Here is a 24,699-nt window from a genome sequence, read left to right as displayed (position 1 = left end):
AGCAACAAGTGTTCTATGTCCACTACTCTTTTAATCACTGGGTTTTGGACTTAGTCCCTCTAAGTGTTAATTTACGATATTTCCGAATAGGCTTATTATCAGTATAATCTATTTATATGGAGCATGACCTGATTAAAAGGTTTCCAAAAAGATCTATTGCAGCACTTTGCTAACATGAAAAGATTAAGCCACTTTTTAAACCAAGCCAAAAATCTTTGCTCTTGTTAAAGCGGATCACTAACCTCACATTAATATAACCCACTAACACAGAGATTACAGTATTATACTGTAAATACAGCCTTTAGAGAGCAACACATTCTTGTACAGAAGATGATTCTTTGTAATGCAGCAACCATGAGAAAAACAAGCAGATATATAAAATGAAATTCCCTAAATCTGGAAACATGTTGGGTTGGCACCTCTCCTGGAGCTGACACCTTATCGTGGTGGAGGGGTTTGCGTGTTCCAGTGATCTCAGGAGCTATGTTGTCTGGGGCTTTATGCCCCTGGTAGGGTCACCCAAGGCAAACAGGTCCTGGGTGAGGAACCAGACGAAGTGCGGCTCAGAAGATTCCTATGAAGAAGAAGATTTTGGACACACGATTTCCCTTGCCCGGACGCGGGTCACCGGGGTCCCCCCCTGGAGCCAGGCCTGGGGGTGTGGCTCGAGGGCGAGCGCCTGGTGGCCAGGACTACACTCATGGGGCCTGGTCGGGCACAGCCCGAACAAGACATGTGGGTCCCCCCTCCAATGGGCTCACCACCCATGGGAGGGGCCATAGGGGTCAGGTACGATGCAAGCTGAGCAGCGGCCAAAGGCGGGGACCTTGGCGGTCCGATCCTCGGCTGCAGAAGCTAGCTCTAGGGACATGGAATGTCACCTCTCTGATGGGGAAGGAGCCTGAGCTGGTGTGCGAGGTTGCGAAGTTCCGGGTAGATATAGTCGGACTGACCGCGACGCACGCCTTGGGCTCTTGAACCAGTCTCCTTGAGGGGGGTTGGACCCTTTTCCACTCTGGAGTTGCCCGCGAGGGAGAGGCGCCGAGCGGGGGTGGGCATACTTATTGCCCCCTGGCTGGGTGCCTGTACGTTGGGGTTTACCGCAGTGGACGAGAGGGTAGCCTCCCTTCGCCTTCGGGTGGGGGGACGGGTCCTGACTGTTGTTTGCGCTTATGCGCCAAACAGCAGTTCAGAATACCCACCCTTTTTGGAGTCCTTGGAAGGGGTGTTGGAAAGCACTCCTCCTGGGGACTCTCTTGTTCTGCTGGGGGACTTCAATGCTCACGTGGGCAATGACAGTGAGACCTGGAGGGGCGTTATTGGGAGGAACGGCCCCCCCGATCTGAACCCGAGCGGTGCTTTGAAGACACCTTCAACAAGCGCTGCATCAGGAGGGCCTCCTGCATCGTGCTTGACTCCTCTCATCCTTCACACGGACTCTTCACACTCCTCCCATCTGGCAGACGCTATCGCAGCATCAGGACTCGTTCTTCCAGACTGCGGGATAGCTTTTTCCCAGTAGCCATTAGACTCCTGAACACACTTACCCCCCCACACACACCCGGACTGCGAACAAATTGACTCCTGCACATCTGCACTTTACACACAAACTCTGCTACAAGCATTTTTGCACTTCTGCCACCTATTTGCACATTTTCCATGCATAACTATTATAACCTCCTCTACCTCTATCTCCAAGTATAGTATATTTTTTTGTATACCTTATATTTATTGGTTTGTTACATGTCTATTTCTCTCATCTGCACTGAAAAAAACTGGAGCCACGTCATCTCGTCTCTCTATGTACCTGTACAATATATAGCAGAGATGACAATAAAGTTTACTTTGACTTTGACTTTGACTTTGCTTTGTTGTTGGACTTCTGTGCTCGTCAGGGATTGTCCATAATGAACACCATGTTCAAACATAAGGGTGTCCACATGTGCACTTGGCACCAGGACACCCTAGGCCACAGTTTGATGATCGACTTTGTAGTCGTGTCGTCGGACTTGCGGCCGCATGTCTTGGACACTCGGGTGAAGAGAGGGGCGGAGCTGTCAACTGATCACTACCTGGTGGTGGGTTGGCTCCGCTAGTGGGGGAGGAAGCCGGCTAGGCCTGGCAGGCCCAAGTGTATAGTGAGGGTCTGCTGGGAACGTCTGGCGGAATCCCCTGTCAGGAGGAGTTTCAACTCCTACCTCCGGCAGAACTTCTCCCATATCCCGGGGGAGGCGGGGGACATTGAGTCCGAATGCGCCATGTTCCGCGCCTCCATTGTGGAGGCGGTTGACCGGAGCTGCGGCCGAAAGGTGGTCGGTGCCTGTTGCGACGGCAATCCTCGAACCCGCTGGTGGACACCAGTGGTGAGGGATGCCGTCAAGCTGAAGAAGGAGTCCTACCAGGCCTTTTTGGTCTGTGGAACTCCAGACGCAGCAGACGGCCACCGGCAGGCCAAGCGGGATGCGGCTTTGGCGGTTGCTGAGGCAAAAACTTGGGTGTGGTAGGAGTTTGGCGAGGCCATGGAAAACGACTTCCGGACGGCTTCGAGAAGGTTCTGGTCCACCATCTGGCGGCTCAAGGCGGGGAAGCGGTGCAACATCAACACTGTTTATGGTGGGGATGGTGCGCTGCTGACCTCAACTCGGGATGTTCTGGGTCGGTGGAGGGAATACTTTGAAGACCTCCTCAATACCACCGACACGCCTTCCGTAATGGAAGCAGGGTGTGGGGACTTGGGGGTGGACTCGCCTATCTCTGGGGCGGTGGTCGCTGAGGTGATTAAAAAGCTCCTCGGTGGCCGGGCCCCGGGGGTGGATGAGATCCCGGAGTTCCTCAAGGCTCTGGATGTTGCGGGGCTGTCCTGGTTGACACGCATCTGCGGCATCGCGTGGACATTGGAGGCAGTGCCTCTGGACTGGCAGACCGGGGTGGTGGTCCCCCTCTTTAAGAAGGGGGACCGGAGGGTGTGCTCCAACTATAGGGGGATCACACTCCTCAGCCTCCCTGGTAAGGTCTATTCGGGGGTCCTGGAGAGGAGGGTCCGCCGGATTGTTGAACCTTGGATTCAGGAGGAGCAGTGTGGTTTTCGCCCTGGCTGTGGAACAGTGGACCAGCTCTATACTCTCAGCAGGGTTTTGGAGGGCTCATGGGAGTTTGCCCGACCAGTCTACATGTGTTTTGTGGACTTGGAGAAGGCATTCAACCGTGTCCCTCGGGGAGTCCTGTGGGGGGTGCGCCGGGAGTATGGGGTACCGGGCTTCTTTTTAAGGGCGGTTCGGTCCCTGTATGACTGGTGCCAGAGCCTGGTCCGCATGGGCGGCAATAAGTCGGACTCGTTTCCAGTGAGGGTTGGACTCCGTCAGGGCTGCCCTTTGTCACCGATTCTGTTCATAGTTTTTATGGACAGAATTTCTAGGCGCAGCCAGGGCGTTGAGGATGTCCGGTTTGGGGACCTCAGGATTAGGTCTCTGCTTTTTGCAGATGATGTGGTTCTGTTGGCCTCATCGGACCGTGACCTTCGACTCTCACTGGGACGGTTCGCAGCCGAGTGTGAAGCGGCTGGGATGAGGATCAGCACCTCCAAATCCGAGACCATGGTTCTCAGCCGGAAAAGGGTAGAATGCTCTCTCCGGGTTGGGGATGGGGTCCTCCCCCAAGTGGAGGAGTTTAAGTATCTTGGGGTCTTGTTCACGAGTGGGGGAACAATGGAGCGGGAGATCGACAGGCGGATCGGTGCGGCGTTAGCAATGATGCGGGCGCTGCATCGGTCTGTCATGGTGAAGAGAGAGCTGAGCCAAAAGGCGAAGCTCTCGATTTACCAGTCGATCTACGTTCCTACCCTCACCTATGGTCATGAGCTATGGGTAGTGACCGAAAGAACGAGATTGCGGGTACAAGCGGCCGAAATGAGTTTCCTCCGCAGGGTGGCTGGGCTCTCCCTTAGAGATAGGGTGAGGAGGTTGGGATTACTGCGAGAGAGTGGTATTAAGCTGCAGCGATGGTTTTGGGATTGTTTGTGATTGTTTTTGGGGTGTTTGGAACGTATATTCTGAGTGTTTGTGTGCTTTAATTGTTTAGTGGGTAGCTGTGTTATTTCTATTTATTGTTCTTATTTTGGTCGGCGTGAGTGCTTGTCTGTCCTGTGTGTTTATTAACAGCGCGATTGTTACGGGCAGTGAGCTGCGTTTTCTGTTCGCGTTTAACTCCGTAACAAACACCGGCGGGGCGAAATAGCTAATAATATCTAACGTTGGTAACGTTACTCAGCGCCAGAAAAGGACAGTTGCTCCTGAGCTTTGCTCGGTCGCCAGTCGGGGCCGGGAGGACATTTTCCACTTTTTTTCCCGCTCTGGCAGTAGCCTGCTGTGAGGGGGTTTTTGTGGTTTTTCGACCTCCCAAGAGCAACTTCGACTTCGATTTCGTTTTGTTTTTAGTTCATACTTGGTTCAGGCAGAAGTTCTTTTGGTAAGTAGTAGTAAATTTATCAGATTTAAAATTTTAAATAAAAATAATAATTAAGTTCCGTTTCAACCCAAGTAACTTATTTTAGTGTACTCGGCACTTTATTGCATTTAACGTTATGCTAATTAATCTTTAAAGTTAAATACGCTATATAAATTTACTGGGCTGGTAGTACGGGGCCATAGTGAGTTAGTTAATTATGGGGCCGGCTCAGTGTTGCGTTTGCAAGATGTTTGCCCTTCTGGACGTTAGTGTCCAGTCGGACTTCATCTGCGAGCGATGTAAGCTAGTAGACTCGCTCATGGTCAAGGTTCGCGGCCTTGAGGAGCAACTGGCTCTCATCCAATGCAACAGTGAGTTAGAGGAGCAAGTTAATACGCCTTTTAGGGAGAAGGTGTGTACGCCACTAGCGGGGAGGGGGGACAATGAAGAGCAGAGAGGTCGAGAGAGCTGGGTGACCGTAGGTCATAGACGCAGGAAAGGGCGTACACACGTTGCAGAGGCGGCATCACCTGAGGTGACTGTGTCGAACAGATTTCAGGTTCTTCCAGCTTTAGAGCCGGAAGGGACTGGGGAGGCAGGTGGGCCCTTGGGCACTGAGGAGCCCCCTCACCCCAGGAAGAGGGAGGTTGTGGTAGTGGGGGATTCCATTATTAGGGGAGTAGACAGTTGTGTGTGCATGCGTGATAGAGGGTCCCGTACGGTGTCTTGCCTGCCTGGTGCCCAGGTAGGAGACCTTCCAGATCGTGTGGATAAGCTTTTGGCCCCAGCTGGGGTGGATCCAGTTGTCGTGGTGCATGTTGGCACCAACGACATAGGCAAGGGTAGAAGGGCTGTTCTGCAGGATAAATTTATAGAAGTTGCCAATAAGCTTAGAAGCAGAACGTCCACGGTGGTATTCTCCGAAATACTCCCCGTGCCACGTGCAAGTCAGGCTAAGTTAGCTGAGATAAGGAAATTAAATGCGTGGCTAAAAGGATGGTGTAGGAAAGAGGGGTTTAGGTTTATGGGGCATTGGAGGACCTTCTGGAACAGGTGGGACCTGTTCAAGCCGGATGGGTTGCACCTGAACCAGAGGGGAACCAGTGTATTGGGGAGGCGTATGTGTAGAGTAGTTGAGGAATGTTTAAACTAGGGACTGGGGGGGCAGGGAGGTTAGTTAACTATGTCAGTGGGGGGAAACGGAAAGCCCCAAATAATCATATTGTAAGTGGGCACCGTAATAGGCCTACCCTTTGTTGTCTGTATTTAAACGCCAGGAGTATTAGGAATAAAATTCATGATTTAGAGGCTTTTATCTCATCGGACTCTTATGATATTATAGGAATAACTGAAACGTGGTTGAGTGAAAAGGATGGACAAGAATATAATATGGATGGTTACACGTTGTTCCGTAAGGATCGTATAGGAAAAAAGGGAGGTGGTGTTGCAGTATATGTAAAGGAAAACTTGCAGGCAAGGGAACTTACTGATATAAATAAAACTACGGAAGCAATATGGGTAAAATTAGATGTTTAAAAACTCAAATAGCCTAATTTTCTGTGTTTGTTATAGAACACCTAATATAGCTGCTGAGGAAAGCAGATTGTTATACAGTGATATTAGGACTATCAGCAATAAAAATTATGTGGTAGTTATGGGTGATTTTAATCTACCAGGAATGCAGTGGGACATTGTCACTGGCTCTTCAGAAAATGAACTGGAGATGGTGGAATTAGTACAGGATTGTTTTTTTACTCAGTTTGTTAACACCCCTACCAGGGGAGATGCCATTCTTGATCTTGTTCTCTCTAATAACCAGGACAGGATTGGTAAATTAGACGTTTTAGAATCACTTGACAGTAGCGATCATAACATGGTCAAATTTGAGGTTAAGTTTAGTGTTCGAAGAGCTAAGTCCAAATCAAAAATATATAATGTTAGGAAGGCTGACTTTAAGTGTATGAGACTAAAACTAGAAACTGTGAACTGGATGGAGTTAAATAACAAAACTGTTGAAGAGGCCTGGGAATTTTTTAAAAGCACATTATTGCAAGTGCAAGAGGACTTCATACCTGTTTCCAGCAAGAATAAATCTAGGAAATTGCAAGCTAGGTGGTTTACTAGGGAAATAAAGTATAAAGTAAGGAGGAAAAGGGCTTTGTTCCAGCAATGGAAAATAACTGATGATGACAGAATTAAGCAGGAATATCTAAGTCTACAGGCTGAGTTAAAAAAATGATATTAGACGAGCTAAAAGAAATGTCGAAAGGATGGTTGCATTGGAAGCTAAGGATGACGTTAAAAGTTTCTTCCAGTATTTTTACTCTTAATAATTTAAAAAATATTCCATTTCAAGATGGATTTAAGGAAGCACTTCTTTACACAGCGTGTAGTCAGAGTATGGAATAGCCTTCCTGATAATGTAGTGCAAGCTGAATCCTTGGGTTCCTTTAAATCAGAGCTAGATAAGATTTTAACGACTCTGAGCTATTAGTTTAGTTCTCCCCAAGTGAGCTTGATGGGCCTCCTCTCGTTTGTATAGTTCTTATGTTCTTATGAGCTCAGTCATTCGGGAAGGACTCAGAGTAGAGTCGCTGCTCCTCCGCATCGAGAGGAGCCAGATGAGGTGGCTCGGGCATCTGATTAGGATGCCTCCTGGATGCCTCCCTGGTGAGGTGTTCCGGGCATGTCCCACTGGGAGGAGGCCCCGGGGAAGACCCAGGACACGCTGGAGAGACTATGTCTCTCGGCTGGCCTGGGAACGCCTCGGGGTCCCCCCAGAGGAGCTGGATGAAGTGGCCGGGGAGAGGGAAGTCTGGGTCTCCCTGCTGAGACTGCTGCCCCCGCGACCCGACCCCGGATTCAGCGGAAGATGATGGATGGATGGATGGATGGATGGATGGATACTTAAGTTATTTACTGCATCACTCTCAGCTTTTAGATATGTGATGTCTGACCTCATATCCTCGTAGAACATTCGTCATCAGAAGTTGTGCAGGCTCCCAGGACACTAATATTTCAAATGCAGTCAATGCCGTGGCATTGATCTTTCGGGGAGAGACAGTAGGTTCTAGCAGGGGATGAAAAATAGAACTCAGCTGAGGGCATTGGTCTACTTTTTGTTCATATTGACGTAAACCAAAATACATGAATTTGACATATCACTACTGCTTAATTTCCTGCCTTAAAGAAATATGCAAAATGTTGTATCTAGTACTATCATGTCACAAGTTATAGCTCTTATATTTTCTAAATGCCTATCTCTCTATTTTCCTAAACAATACTGGTGCCCTCACCTTCCTCTGCAGAGTGAACCACAGCCACCTGACTAAAGGGTCCCTCCCCCTTGTCATTGTATGCCCTGATCTTCACCTCAAAGGGACAGTAGGGGGACAGGCTCTGATTACTGTAGACGTAGCGTGAAGACTTAACGCTGGGAATCTTCACCTCCATCCATGTGGGGGCGTTTCGTTTACGGAAATCCAGGATGTAGCCAAAGCCATCTCCATTCTGATACTCCCGTGCCATGGGCTGTGGAAATAGTAAAAAAAAATTTTTTTTTCTCTCTCTTTTTCAAGTCCTTCTTTTACTATATACTACTATTACTAATAATAATAATAGTAAGAACAACAACAACAATAATAATAATAATAATAATAATAATAGCAACAGTAATGGCATAGAACAAACTAAATTCTATTTAGACTTATCACTATTTAAATTATTTGTTTTGCGCACATTATCCTTTACCTAACTAATTGGTCATGGACAGATTGCTGGACATTAAAGTCCAGTCCTAAATCCACCCCTCTAGAAGCAGGAAATCCCATGTCATTCCTGGGGGGTATTTTCCGTATGAGATCAAATTCCTCATCTTGGATGAGTTAATGCTGGTGAAACTCATCTGGGATAAATCGGGGTTTTTTTGTAGCTGTGTACTAGATTAGTCTAGCTGCATCCTGATTGAAAAGCCCATATATATCTAGTCTAGAAAAGTCTGGTATATATATTCTCCAAGCAGGTTTGAGGATTTGGATGTGCTGCTATGACAACACATCCAGCAAGAGTTTCGAAAAACCAGCAGATCCAGGATCATGCTAAATGATCAACAATTAGGCCTACATCCAGTTAAATGAGTAATCCACATACAAAAAACATTTTCCTTACGTTGTTTAAATCATCAAAGATCAGAAGCCTCATGTTGGATAAGTTAATGGCAGTGAAACTCATCCTGTTAAGTTGGTTTTTCAAACATATCAGAGGAGTTGATTAGTCTAGCTGGATCCCATCATCTGAGATGATTGTGCGTACCTGCGCTGTTTGAAAAGCCTTTATATATTGAGTCTAGCAAACTTCATCGGCAAGTCTCTCATTGGCTTCCACAAAATGGTAAAAAAACAGGGCGCATTTTTCACAAATTTCAAGGAGGACCTTTTATTAGAGGGGTATGATGAATTCAAAGATTTAATATGCACTAAAGGAAACACATCAAAAGCAGCCCAAACCAGAGAAGATGGCTGGCAAAACGTGTCCGACAAATTAAATGTGTAAGTAGTTTTTAGTTATTGTATTTATCAATTGAATGTAGTATTACATTTCCAATGTTTCATTATTTTATTGTCATAATTACAGATCAAATACAAACAAAATCATGCAGGACATGGGAACAAATAAAAGTGAAGCACAAATTCAAACTAGTAAACATGACATTTCATTCATATGTGTGTGTGTGTGTGTGTGTATGTGTGTGTGTGTGTGTGTGTCTTTGTATGTGGGTGTGTGTTTGTTAATTTTATGTATAAATCTTTAATATTTATAAGACATTCCTTTTGAAGCTAATAAGAATTAAGAAGACAAAACCTTTGGAAATCCTGGGTAATGAGAATATTATTGTGATTTTTAAGTTCTTTATAGAACTGTAATTTTATTGCGTATACATTACCTGTAATGGAATAAAATGCCTCTTTAATTGCCTGCAATTGCAGGTGTCTAGGAAAAACATTGCCTGAATTGCCTGGCGAACTGTACTCTTTGATATATTTATTTTCCGCATCACCTACAGTATATAACAAAGTGCCGCTTCCAAAATATCTCAAGGCAATGCACATTGTCTGTGCGGCTGTGAGGACCCAACTCTGCCTAGTTGGACTTTTACTATACGGAGCTAATAAATCTTTAAGATATAATATTCCATCTTGGCAACAATAAAGAATTTTGCCGATCGTGCAAAACCCTCTCAATTTCAAATTCCCTTCTTATTTGTGCACCGATTGCAATTGGTCGCTCATCCATAAATGGCAAGACCATGGCTGAAGAGATTTCCATGCATGGACACTGATTAAGTGTGTGACTTAATCCTTGTTTACGTAGAACAAAGCTGCTCCGAGCAGGTTTGAGGATTTGGATGTGCTGCTATGACAACACATCCAGCAAGAGTTTCGAAAAAACTGACAGATCCAGGATCATGCCAAATCGTCAACAAATACATCCGGCTAAACGAGTAATCCATGTACGAAAAATACCCCCCTGGTCAGTATATCAATATTTATTTAACTTAATTCCTAGTTTACATACATCCATCCATCCATTTTCCAAACCGCTTATCCTACTGGGTCGTGGGGGATCTGGAGCCTATGCCGGAAGCAATGGCCACGAGGCAGGGAACAACCCAGGATGGGGAGCCAGCCCATCGCAGGGCACACTCACACACCATTCACTTACACATGCGCACCTATGGGCAATTTAGCAATTCCAATTAGCCTCAGCATGTTTTTGGACTGTGGGGGGAAACCAGAGTACCTGGAGGAAACCCCACGACGACATGGGGAGAATATGCAAACTCCGCACACATGTGACCCAGGCGGAGACTCGAACCCGGGTCCCAGAGATGTGAGGCAACAGTGCTAACCACTGCACCACCATGCCTCCCCCCAGCCCATTACCTTAAATATTTTAATTGGTTTTTTTAATGAATGAAATGGATTGCAATTAATTAAGATTAAATCTTTGTAATTTCATGCTGTGTTATCCTCTTTAAAAAGGTGACAAACCAAAAACTTACTGTCCAGGTAATGATCAGCTCATGTTGGTCTCCACCTCCTCCTCCAAGACCACTGGGGGCCACAGTGGGAGCTAGTGTGGGTGGCACAGTCAACAGCAAAAGCAAAATTTTACCACCAAGATTGCCTATAGTGGTTTTGCGCTGCAAACATAAAGGTAGCCCGACAGTGCAAGGTTCGGAAAGTAATAATAATAATAATATCCTGTTACATAATGTGGATAACTTCTACAAATTATTAAACATTACACATGCACAGACCTAATAAAATGATATTACATTCATTACACCTAACTGTAAATGGGACTAATTAGAATGAATCCCTTGGGAATGTTCATTATGTTCTATGGTTTATAAGGAATTGGCCTGACCTGCTTGATGAGTTCGGACAATTGGTGAGGGCATGCTGGGTTCCCCACTACCCAGAATATTGCTAGCAATGACTTGAAACTCATAGTCCATCCAAGGCAGCAGACCAATCACACGTGCTGACTCTGCATTTCCTTCAATGTTTGGCGGGTCTGTGTCAGTAAACATTATATAGGGAAGAGAAAACTGTTATACAAGCAAATTCTTTGGATTTAACAGCACATATATTGTACTGTGATCTTAGTCCATCATACAAAATGTTTAAAGCTATTTATCTGGGTAATTGAAGTATATATGCTCAGAAAAAAACAAATCAGACATCAGACAGGCAAATTAAGAGTAAGACCATAAAAACTAACTCAAAAAGTTACTGATATCTTATTGGATGGCTAGAAGAATACCACACCAGGGGCCTCATGTATAACAACGTGCATAGAGTTCACACTAAAATATGGCGTACGGACAAAACTATGAATGTGCGTACACAAGAAAAGATCTACGCACATTCCCTTTGTAAATCCCAATGAGCGTGAAATTTTACGCCCGTGAACGAGCCCACAGCCACCTGCCCATAATTATGCATATTTGCATATGTAAATCTGTATAAATACCTGCATTGTTCTATGTTTTTATTAAACAACAATGGATAAACCACGTGGGAAAAAGACATATTTCAGTGAGTGCGAAGTGAAGGTCATGTTAACAGAAATCGAGAAAAGAAAAGTGATATTATTTGGTGGTTTAAGTAGTGGCATCAGCAATAAACGAAAGTTGATGGAATGGCAGAGTCAGTTAAAAGTGTTGGTTCCAAAATTCGTACGGTGGCCAAAATTAAAAAGAAGTGGTCGGACATTAAAGTCGACGTGAAAAAACGAGTGGCCGCTCACCGTAAGAGTCTTAACAGTACAGGCAGAGATGACGGAATTCCTGGTCTCACAGCCTTTGTGCAATGAGTTGATGCAATGATTGGGGACACACTTTTATCAGGTGAGAGGGACACCGATGTCAGTGCGGGTGAGTTTTCCTGTACTACACTTGTTTGAAATACTTGCATGTTTATGAATAACAAGTAAGGTGCAGATGCAGTGTTACTTTTGTTTATTCTGTTTGTTTATTCTTATAGACAATAGTACAAGAGGTGTCCCCAGTGCTGAGCATGACACAGGCTGTGATGGTGTTGCTGTGTTGAGCACATCTTTAGGCGCTGGCTGCACACATTCCCGTGCCTCAGAAACCGGGGGGTGACCATCTGGCCGTGTGCTGACTGAAGCTGTGCTGCAGTCAGAAATTGCAATAGTCAATGCTGTAAGATATGTTGCCGATAAATGAAAACATCTAAATGATACGCTGTGTGATATTAACAACACATTAAAATAATTAGTTAAAAAATAAATGTTTTATATAAAAATAACCTGTTTTACATTCTTGCTATTATATTCAAACGAAGTTGTAAAAATTTGGTGGCTTGGATTCATCCAATTTGGAGCCTAAGCTCTTCAGATACCGGCAAGCCACGATTTTGTGCCAGATTATGTAACACACTACATGCATTTCAAATGCAACACACTTTTTGCGGACTGTATAGCGGCTCACCACAGGTCTTGTCCAGGCAGCACCAACGGCCTTTAAGCTACCCTGCCACCGCCCGAACCCAAGAATAGGGGGCATCATTATTAACGCTGCTCTTATTCATTTTGTGGATTTGCGAGCAGTGCGAGAAGCCACAACTTCAGTGGATACCCACTGTCCCCTAAGTAATTGTCAAATGGTAAATTCAAACAAAGCTTAGAATATTAGGCCAAATTATAAAATGGGAAAAATCGTCTTACCAAGCAGCCACCCATCACGTACCACCCCATTTTCAAGTTTGTTTCCAACACTACTGTTTCTGAGAATGAACGAATCATGGGTAGAGCCAGGCCATCTAGCCACAATATTAATGCAGGGGCGTTAGAAGTATTTTGAATGTGGGGGGGACACACTGGCATAAAATTAATATTTTATGTTAAATGTGGTGGGATCCAAACAAATAATTATGAAATGTGAGGGGGACACGTCCCCCTCAGATTTAATGGCAGCAACGCCCATGCGTTAATGGGACGCAGGTTCGAATCGCATATAATTTGTACTAGAAGTGCTTTCTATTTACATAAGCAAATTCGTTCTCTGAAGGTGCCTTTATAGCAATGTGTGTGCAGTCCATGGCTCCGATTACATTGGGAAAATGTAAAGCTGCATATTGCGCTTTAATGTTTGCCTGTTCAACCACAGTGTAAGGATTTTATATACCTGGGTGACAAGCGGATTATGCCGTCCCATACAGCTGGCATGGTGCGACTTAGTGTTGACTGAGAAATACCCGATCGATCTGCAAGTTCTTGCTGAAAAGCACCTTTGGTTAAGAACCCGAGAGTGGACAGAACTTGTAAAGGAACAGGTATGGCACAATTCCTCATCGGCTGCCTTTGTAATGCTGGCCCCAGTTCAGCACACAGCTCCAAAAGGATTGCTCTTGGAAATCTGAATCGACTTAGAAGCCAGTCATGATCTTGGGCCAAGAAATGACTATGATCTCTGAATAAGCGCTCTCTTCTAATTCTTTCATAAGCTATGTCTTCCAATAACGCAAGAGCTGCCATGGTAGTTGTAATAGTTCTGTCATTTTCTGCACTGTTTCATTGTTACAAATTGATTAAAAATCAGGTGCCGTATATTTGTAAACAACATACAATTAATGTCGGTGTATTGGATAAAGTCAGCGTCGTGATTGTGAATTTAAAAAGGGAAACCACAGTAGCAATGACATGCCACTGCGTGCTGTCCGTTTACAACATTTTCATGCGTACGCACCATTTATACATGAGGTCCCAGGTCTTAAACCTCTCCTCAGGGATATCCCAGCCATTTCATTTATGTGTTACATTTCACCACCTGCTGACCAGCTAATTCATTTAATTAGTTACATAACTCGATGAGGTATTAATTAGCTATTTCAGGAATGCTAGTGGTCGACTCACAAAATACATTTGTGTATTGGGATACTTTTAAGAGAGCCTTTGAAGCACACTTTTAGAGACATAGTTTTATCATTATTTGCAACATAAACATAAAGATCATTTAAATATAATTTTCTTTGACTCCCTAAGATGTTTGTACAGTACTGAATATGGCCATTTTTATTTAGGGTGGAGACACAGGGAGAACATAAAATCCCACAGAAACTCAATTAGGCCCAATGTAGCTTGACTCCCGTGAGGCAAGTGTTATCTGCTGTGCCTCTTACTTATTCATTTAAGACTTAAAACATTATGATAGAGTGTGTAAATGACTGATGCAAAATATACGAATAAAGAGGCTTTCCATGAGTATCATCCCAGTGGTATTCTGAAACTCTGAAATAACATGCTTGGATGTGAAATCTGTTTGTTTCAAGCTACCTATTTCCTTTTACATGTAACCGGAGGCAGAAGAACCATACTTTTATATATTGACACTAATGAGGATAATATGCGACATAAGAGGATTTATTAAACTTGGATGGAACAAATACTGCTGTTCATATCGGCTGCAAGAAGAATCCTATAAATCTTTTCATTTTTCAGTTACAATTCTGGCCCTACTTACCACAGTTACTTGTATCAGACACAGGTTTTATCGGACAAAATACTACTGTATGAGGTTGCTTTTTGACATTTTTGTAATATTGAAAGGAATTTCACATCGAATAAATTCATTAGCATGAATTGAGAGTAAACCTGAAGGTATAAATCTTTATTCACAACTGGATTAGTATTCTCTGTACACATATAACACTTTAGGCTGTGTACCTGTTTGCGTTTGCTTCCAGTCTTGAAACAACAGTGATCTGACCATAATGATATACTTTCCAATTGGACTGTGATTATCATAGCCCCGGCTCCACCCCAACTCCAGGGCTGTTGCATTCACATCCTTTACAACTACTCCCCCTGGAGGGCCTGGAGGACCTTTACCAGAACAAGCCATTGATTAGTTAGAGGCAATATTCAAAACATTGTTGACAGATCCCAGTAATGTTCACATTTATATATATATATCTTTTATGTAAATTTTGCTGTTGAGAAATGATAGTCCTCATGAAATATATCTGCAATATAATACAAAGTGATAGTCATATTTCACAGGTGGGTGAAACTATTGACTGTTAACTGTATGCAAAACTTTATCAAATAACAAATAACATTAACCCAATTTAGGTATACACATATGGGGCGCCGTTTGTAAAGATAGCAAACATTTTTGTATCGGTCACATTTACGCGTCGCTCATTCGCATATTGGTCAATACTGACACGCGAACGTGCTATCTTTCATGTGATGTGTTTAGTGATTTTCATCTGACAAACAGAAAAAGTATGCAGTAATAATAATGGAATGAAGGGGAAACATTAATGCAACAGTCTTCATGTGCAAATGAAAAATCATATTGTCTAGCCAACAGGAAGCTACCATACAAATAAATAAAAAATATATGTATACCTATATGTATTCGTTACATTTTACAAAAATACTCTGCAGACTGATGTTACTACCTATCTGTTAGCTGTCACTAAAGTCAGAACTTATATCGGTGATGTAGGGGCATTAATACTGGATGTGCATGAGTGCACTGCCGTTATTGAAATGTGACCGATAACCACGATCCCCCTCCCGCCCCAAAATACATTCATAGCTTCCCGATGTCACAGTGGAAGGTGTACATGATGTTGCTCCCGGCTGTGTAGCAACACAATGTAACGCAGCGCGAACAACTGCCAAAACTGCACATTCTATGGCCTCCAAGTGAGCGGAATTCGCCATATTGTCCCGCATCAGCCCTAACCTGCGCTCTTGTCGGTACCGCCCATTTTACGCAAACGGGTGTGGCTAATTTGCATACGTTCTCAACATTTAGAGTCTACATTTAACATTTAGATTTAACATTTAACATTTAGATTTATATTTAAGTTTTATATTTAACATCTATATTTACATTTAACATTTATATTTAACATTTATATTTACATTTAAGTTTTATATTTAACATTTATATTTACATTTACATTTAACATTTATATTTACATTTACATTTAACATTTATATTTAACATTTATATTTACATTTAAGTTTTATATTTAACATTTATATTTACATTTACATTTAACATTTATATTTAACATTTATATTTACATTTAAGTTTTATATTTAACATTTATATTTATATTTACATTTAACATTTATATTTAACATTTACATTTAATATTTATATATAGACAAGCCATTTATATTTACATATGATGAACAATTTTGAACATAATTTACACAGCAAAAAACGTGATGATCCACAACACCATTGACTTCTAGCTAAATGTCAGAAAATTGCACTAAATGTTGAAAAAGTGGCAAGTACAAAAATGTTTGCTGTCTTTACAAACGGCGCCCCATATACACATGCATTCACAATATTTGAAGTCTTTACCTCTCACCACAAGTTTGACCGAGGCAGAAGCATTGTCCACCACTGTCTGTGCCGTGCAGGTGTATGTCCCTGCATGCCCCAACTGGCCATTTACGATGACCAGATCACCAATGGTTTCTTTCTGCAGAGAGGAAAAAGATGGACAAGAGTATCCATTGTCATGAAAAAGAACACAAGGCATATTTATGTTCCTCCTTAACTATTTACAACGATCAGAAGTGCATTTCCTGAAAGTGTTGTAATGAGCCATTGTAATGAGCTGGAGAACTGGTTCATATATGAAGAACACATTTTATTGCAAAATGGGTCTAAAAATCTAACTAAAGTATAAGTTTCCAAAACTGTTAGAACAGGGCACACATGCACATCAACCGGGGTTGATGCAGTGATCAAAGTTAAGCAATTTTCTTGGCGTAGATATGGGGCTCTACTTGCACAAAAAGATGACTACGCAATTCAGTGATGCCATTATTTAAGATGCTAAAGACAAAACCTCCCACAACTCTAGGATTACATAGACGCCTGCTATATGACAGTCAGGAGGAGAGGGACGAAGCTCAACCAAAAAATTAAAGATTCAGTGTCCCATCTATCAAGGCAATCAACTGCTTCAATGCATTTCAGCTACATTAATAAACATTTCTTAGCCTTCACAAATTTCCTCCACGAGTAGTTTGTTATATGGTATTTATTGTCCCATGTGTTTGCTTGATAAAATGTTTGATCAATCGATAATTAGAAATGTTTCTCAAATCCTTTTGGATCAAAAGTAGTTCATAATCTTGCTCACAAATTTACAAGTGCTCTGACCTACATCATTCTTTATTTGAACTATTGTCTGCCATCCTTTCAGAGATACAGAGGTTGCCCATAATAAATCACAAATCACTGGCATTCTTTGTTGGACAACATAATAATAATAATAATAATAATAATAATAATAATAATAATAATAAGAGGTCAATGTTGCGATATAATGTAGGCTATAAATTAGTTTAAAAAGGGCTCTTTGTTTTAAAACGTGTATACGATCTGAGTACATAGCAGGGTTGTATAGAATTTAGAAATTAACTGAGAATGGCCTTGAAATTCAAATCCAATTAATAAACTTGGTTGAAAACAGAATGCAGAATCACAATTTGAATTTGAATATGAATTACACATAAACATGTTTCACAGCCTATTAAAATATACATTATATAACAGCATATACTACATCACCCCCTCACCCCCCTCCCCAAAGAATTTTACCAAGGGGGATCCCAAAAATTCAATGACTTGAAAATTGTCTACAATATTTTAATTATTCTTTATGTTTTCTGGGGCACTGAATAACATCCATTTTTTACCATCATGTAAGGATTTTCCCACGAAACACAAGGAAATAATCTAGAAAAAAATGCTCTGATCACCGGTAAGAAGTTATTCAATCTTCATTTACATGACTTATCCCTTTGAAATTTTATGAATAATCTCTGTTGTAAATTATTTACAAGACAAACATCCAAAATAAAACCAATAAAAATTGAAAAATAGAATAAAACAGTATTTGAAAACGGGTTTCAACAAAAGCACTCAATGGCTTACACTGTCCTTCAAAACTTCTCTTGAGGCTTCTCCTTTTATGTTTTTTGTCCACAGTTTCTCACTGCAGCCCCCAGCAATAGTCAGCAATCATGCTAGCATTCCACTGCCCCTGGTACCTCCTTTCCAGTTCTTTGATATCCTGATGGAACCACTCGCCTTGCTCTTTGTTCACCGCACTCAAGTTATCCAGGAAGCAGTCCAAATAAAAGTGAAGGAAATGCAGCCTGAGGCCTTTTGAACAATCCAGTTCTTCTAATTTTGTCAAAATATTTTCAATGATGGCCTCAAGGTTTGGGTCCTTATGGTTACCAAGGAATTTGGTGACCACTGCCTTAAAAGAAAGCCAAGCTGATTTTTCCTTCCCATACGGTTTTGTCTCAAACTGTGGATTTTTCATCAGTTTGAGGATGGCAGGACCGAGGAATACTCCTTCTTACATGCTGGCAACTTGTTTCACAGCTATTTGAAACACTCGCCATCTCTTGATAGAGCCGTCACAAACTGCTTCAAAATCCCATATTTGATGTGGAATGGAGGCAGAAATACTTTCCTTGGGTCCATGAGATGTGCCCTCACAATGTTTTTACTTCCAGTTTCCAGTGCCACTTGCCTTGGGCAATCCCTTTCCCAGTGTAGGGTTCTGTCTCAAATGTCCCATTCACATAAGAATCAGGGACATTTGCTGGATTATATCTTCCTTACTGTCCCAAAATCATAGATAGGACTTTTAAATCCTCACATATAGTCCACTCTTGGTCCTTGTATTTCAACTTTGACAGAATCAAGTTCAAATTCTCATACTCTGTATGAGTACAGTACAGACCATCAGGGAATCATAACAAATGGCCAAGTTGAATATAGCGATTTGTGGGAAAACCTTATGTGATGGGAAAAAAATGGATGTCATTTTTGGATTCAGTGCCCCAAAAAAACTTTTTTTTTCCATCAAAGGCTCGTGTTACCAGTCAGCCATGCCCCCCTGTTTGAGCACCTTCCTGGAAACCCTGTGGATGTCACTATTCAGGATGAAAGAAAGCCACATTTGAAATGTTATAAAATGAATAATCTAACTTGTGCCATAGTGGAAAAGCACTTCGTACAGTCATACAAGTAACCCTACCACAACTCTATCCAACTAACAACCCATAGACACTCACAGAAAAAGCTACTGCAGACTCCTCAAAAACGCTAGCACCACAAAAACATGTTAATATGCAAAAACCATAAATATTTGCCTTTGAAGAAAGACTTTGAGAGCCAACATAAAACAAATGTATATTGTTAGAAAAGATAAAGTACTCATTCAGGAGTACAAATACAGGGTGAATATATACATCTACCATCTAGAAGTGATTTCATAGTACAGTCGAACCTCGTTACTACGTACCCCGGATACAACGTTTTCACCTTTTCAACGTACAGGTTTCTAATTCCCGTTTTTAACCTATGTATTATTCCAATAGCAGCCATTGTTTACAGCGTACACCCTTACAGCGTAAACTTCGATACAACATCCAAATTTCTAGAGAAAATACGAAAACTAATCATCGTTACAATGTACAGCGCTCTCCCCGCCTACCACAACTTGTGTCGCTACATCTACCTGTATCTACCTGATCTTCGCCCGACAATGCACATTTGTCTATTGCGTTGTAACTTCCCGCGTTAAATGAGTTGCCTTGACCGATCTTTACTGGACTGCGTAGTAATGGCTTGTTAAGTGTTGTGTGCGTATTCTTTGTTTATTAAACCTTGTGAAATACCGGTCATGCCGGTAATTGTGAATTCAGAATAATAATGGAAGTAAAGGATTTTATTATTTAATTTGACCGATATTTCATGAATATTTTCAGGCCAAATGCCAATTTGGATGCGAATATCTATTTTAAAAATCCATTTTGAGCAGCCATTGTGTATTTTCGTTGCCGTTTCCTTGCCGTGACTGAAATTAACCCAGAACAGAAATTGATATTCTTGCATTGTATCATTCATCAGGATATGTTGTGCAAGTCAATGCTAAAAATTAGCCATGTTGTTGATGTTCTGACTAAAATAGTTAATTTCTTCAGGGCAAGAGCACTGAGTCACAGACAGTTTGTTTCACTGTTAGAGAAGCATGAAAGTGAACATAGTGACTTAGGCTACCAAACAGCTATGATATGGCTCAGCCTTGGCAAGGTGCTTAAAAGAGTATGGCACATGATTTCTTATCCCTTTACTAATAGTGTGAATAATGCACCCAGTGATGTCCAGCTTAAACTCAATGATCTGCTGTCTGGTAATCTACTAGCAGAGCATTTTAAGTCAGTATCATTGATAGAGTTTTATTCCTCTCTCAAAGAGGAAATCTTCCCACACTTGAGGAGGCATGCTCAGAGGATGTTGATTCTCTTTAGATCTACCTACATCTGTGAACATTCTCAGTGAGGAAGTTTAAAAAAGATATAGATCCTCTCTCAGTGATGATCACTTCTGTGCTGTCCTCCACATATCCACCCCAGTTATTCAACCTGACTACGGTGTACTTGTTCAAGCCCAAAACAGCCTAGATTTCTCTCACTGAACACTAAACCAAACAAAAAAAAAAAAAACACTGGCTGCAGTTTTTTTAAATGAATGTGATGTAGGTCTTTGAAAACTATGTAACAAAGCTATGATGCTATTTTTAAATGCTGCAAAAAATGCAAATTATTTATATATCTTCCACATTTTCTCATTGAAATATTTAATTTGCTGTCTCTTATAGTAGGATTTCATATATATTAGAAATTGATTAAGTATATTATTAAGTATATATTGGCCCTCTAAAACCATTCCAATTTCTCATGTGGCCCCTTTGGAAAAATAATTACCCACACCTGAAATGTTCCTACATTGTGGGATTGTATTGAATTTCTTTGATTTTAAATGAATTAACTTCTTTTTCCTGTCATTCCAATTCAAATTGTAATTCATGAAAGGAAAGAAATCATAAATTCTGAACAACCCTTCACATAGTGAGCTAACCAATCAAAATGCTATGTATTCAGTATCAACCTTTAAACAGGGTTTCTGCGAAGTCTTAAAAAGTCTAAAATTTGATAATACTAATTTAAGGCCTTAAAAAGTCTTAAATACAAGCATACATTGCATTGTAGATCTTAAATTACATTTCGTTAAGTCTTAAATCCATATGTTCATTTACCGTGTCTTTCACTTTTTTCTTTCATGGTGTTGGTTGCATTCATAGTTAGTTATGTCTCTTGTAGTTCCTTATTAAATATAATATTAGCAGTACGCTGAAGTAAAACTACAAATGAGGCCGATATGGTACTGAAGTGGAATACAGAATTCAGCCCGGTCGGAATTTATCGCTGCACTAAACAGGCTTCGCGGTTAACATTTCATTACTATTTGGGCCAGAGACTTATGTTTTCAAGAGAAACTCATCAATGTTAAGCATGCGCAAATGTAAGTTCAATGATCGTTGGATTGAGCAAAATTAATTAATTGGTTGGTTAAAACGTGTGCCAAACAACCAATTCGAAGTGTACTGCACATTGTGCAAGAGGACCCTCAAATTATGCACCCTTGGTGTGAAAGCACTGGAGTCACATGCAAAAGCAGATAAACACCAAACAGCTCCTAAAAGTCTCCAGCAAACTCATGCCATCATCCAGTTTTGTTCGCCGTTTACAGGCAACTTTTCGCGAACCGAATGAGACTGCACCGCCTCAGTCTCCTCATTAAGTAACCTATGGGAAATTTTTGGATCAACTCCTACTTTGAAAGCTGAGGTCCTGTGGATTTTAAACACAGTAACAAAACATCACTCATACAAAAGGACGGGATTGGGGAACTTTTTCAGGCAATGTTTCCTGATTCAAATATTGAAAAAACATTCAGTGGCAGTAAAGATGACTGCATACATAACAAGGTTTGGACTAGCGGAGTTTATTAAGAAAGAGCTCATCTCGAAAGTCACTGGGCCATTCATCCTAATGTTCGATGAAAGCCTTAACCAAACAACAAAAAGGAAACAACTCGATCTGCATGTTCGCTTCTGGGATGGCGACCGGGTACTCTCCAGATACCTGGGATCACAGTTTATTGGGCATTCTACGGCCAAGGATTTACTTAAAGAGATTAAAGTAAGTGAATGTTTTATCACAATTCAAGATTTATTTATTACATCTCATTGTAATAGTATATGAGAGTAAAATTATTGAGGTTTTATTTGCAGAAATAAATAATAGTACATTATAGGTGCTGTGTGTGTGAGAGAGAGAGAGAGAGAGAGAGAGGGAGACAGCTGGGCACAGCTGGGCTGTAGTGGTTGTGACTGTAGCCTGTCGTATAGTGGTTGTCATCTCATGGACTAGATCTTACACAATTATCCCAGCCCGGTTTCCGCGACCACGCCCCCCACTTGCTAAAGAGTTGTGAATGGACAGTTATTACGTTTCGTGGTTGCACGATTTCAGCATGTACTTTTCGAAAATGAAAATAAGCCGATGCAGCAGAGCAATGATGGCCATTGCATTTCGTTGTGATGTGGCACAATTTTTTGTTTAATTGTGTGTAATGTAAAACCTCCTAATTGTTTTTCTGCATGAATTAAATAAGATGAAAAGTAATGGAATGATGGTTTTGCTTTTCATTGTGTCACGTTCACTCACTGAAAAGCAATGCCTCTTGCACATTGCATTTCCACATGGCACGTCACGTTGATTGTTTTTCCGTGCATGCTGAAGTTGTATTTGCATTTCAAGGTGGCACAAATTCTGCTCTATACATTTGTACTAGCTTATCTGTAGACAGGGGTAACAATAAACCTAATAGTGTCAATCAGCACCATTCAAGCTGTACTGGTTGAGAAAAAGAAATGATGGCAACTCAAATTTATTTCTTTTTTTGAATTAGCCTACTTTATGAACTGCTTATGTGCTCAAACATGACAAGGATGTTTACTTGAATTTGACCCTAGAAAAGTGCAATTTTGTGTATAGTGTGTGTGTGTGTGTGTGTGTGTGCATGCGTTTTAATTAATTAATTGATCGAATGATTATTTCCCTAAGGAATGTGTGGATCAACTGGATCTCAGCAGGCTGGTCTCAATCTCAATGGATGGGCATAATGTGAATCTGAAGTTTTTTAACCTTTTTCATTCGGAACATGCCAAGGTCTATGGGGGTTCTCAGCTAGTATCTGTGGGGCTCCAGATGTTACACAATGCCTTCATGACCGGTTTCTCCATGTGGCAGGTGAACAAGCTGCTGAAGGCAATGCATACACTCTTCCACAATGTTCCAGCAAGGAGGGAAGGACTCCCTCTGTCATTCTGTGGCCATTGGTGGCTGGAGAATCTTCCTGTTGTCAAGAGAGCTCTGGAAGTCTAGCCATCTCTTCATACTTGGATGCTGTGAAAAGAAAAGAGCTGCCACACCCTGGTACAGCATCTTTTGGTGTGATAGAAGCGGCCCGGAAAGATCCTCTAAACCTAAATTACAGTTTTTTATGACTACTGCCCAGTCCTTCAATCCATTCCTGAGGTAGTATCAGACTGACAAGCCAGTGATGCCTTTCCTTGGAAAATACTTGGCAGAATTGATCAAGGTAATGATTTATATAGTAAGCACTATGTAATGCACAAAACTGATGATATTGTGCATCCCCACTATAGATTAGATCTTATAGATGTAAGTCCATCCATCCATCCATTTTCCAACCTACTTACCCTACAGGGATGTGGGGGGTCCAGAGCCTATCCCGGAAGCAATGGGCACAAGGCTAGATGTAAGCTTGTCTAATGAAATCATTAAATAGTTTATTATGAATAAGAATTATGTCACTGCAGGGACTTAAATTTACTTTTGAAACTGTCTTCTGACAGAGTCTACTGCAACGCTTTGTGAAGAGAGAGGTCCTGCAGGGCATCACCACAGTCCAGCTTACCAAGCTGAACATAGCTGATAAGAAGAACTTGCTCCAGCTACATCAGGTTGACGTCGGCTTGATGTCGACCTCAAGGTACTGTGGTAGCTTAATGTCAAAGACTGTGGTCAAGCAGCAGTTGCAGTTTTTTTGTACATGCTTACAAGACAATTCATTATACATTCCTCTGTGCAGAGCAGCAAAAGTTCAGAGCTCAGGGTCCTTGAATTTAGAAGGGACTGCATGCAGGGACTCTCAAACATTATGAAAAAAGTACAGGAGAAAAGCCCCCTGAAATATCCTATTGTTAGGCAGATGGAGGGGGCGGCATGGTGGTGCAGTGGTTAGCACTGTCGCCTCACACCTCTGGGACCCGGGTTCGAGTCTCCGCCTGGGTCACATGTGTGCGGAGTTTGCATGTTCTCCCCGTGTCGTCGTGGGGTTTCCTCCGGGTTCTCCGGTTTCCCCCCACAGTCCAAAAACATGCTGAGGCTAATTGGAGTTGCTGAATTGCCCGTAGGTGTGCATGTGTGAGTGAATGGTGTGTGAGTGTGCCCTGCGATGGGCTGGCCCCCCATCCTGGGTTGTTCCCTGCCTCGTGCCCATTGATTCCGGGATAGGCTCCGGACCCCCCGCGACCCAATAGGATAAGCGGTTTGGAAAATGGATGGATGGATAGGCAGATGGAGTGTCTGAACCCAGGTGCAAGGAGAAGATGGTCTTGTTCAGACATTTCTGCTGAACAGGCAGCTAGCAGGAGGTGTTTCTGCTGGTAGGAATAGCTCTAGAAGGGGCTGACAAAAGTTAATGTTCCTTTTACCTTTCCTATCAAA

General features: G+C 42.0%; 1 protein-coding gene across 2 annotated transcripts in view; it reads right to left on the bottom strand.

Annotated features, from left to right (window-relative positions):
• The window catches only part of cntn2 (contactin 2), a 100,932-nt gene that overhangs the window by 6,704 nt on the left and 69,529 nt on the right, over nt 1-24,699 (bottom strand). For both annotated transcript variants that reach the window (XM_049022510.1, XM_049022508.1), the window contains 6 exons: nt 16,367-16,487; nt 14,698-14,856; nt 10,873-11,022; nt 10,505-10,575; nt 7,740-7,974; nt 7,401-7,513 (listed from right to left, as the gene is read on the bottom strand). In XM_049022510.1, the coding sequence (XP_048878467.1) occupies nt 7,401-7,513; nt 7,740-7,974; nt 10,505-10,575; nt 10,873-11,022; nt 14,698-14,856; nt 16,367-16,487 (849 nt within the window). The remainder of the gene's footprint in view (nt 1-7,400; nt 7,514-7,739; nt 7,975-10,504; nt 10,576-10,872; nt 11,023-14,697; nt 14,857-16,366; nt 16,488-24,699) is intronic.

The sequence above is a fragment of the Brienomyrus brachyistius genome, chromosome 8 (genome assembly GCF_023856365.1).
Source record: "Brienomyrus brachyistius isolate T26 chromosome 8, BBRACH_0.4, whole genome shotgun sequence".
Classification (NCBI taxonomy): domain Eukaryota; kingdom Metazoa; phylum Chordata; class Actinopteri; order Osteoglossiformes; family Mormyridae; genus Brienomyrus; species Brienomyrus brachyistius.
Note: the sequence above shows the minus strand (reverse complement) of the source record. Positions and strands in the feature narration are given on the sequence as shown.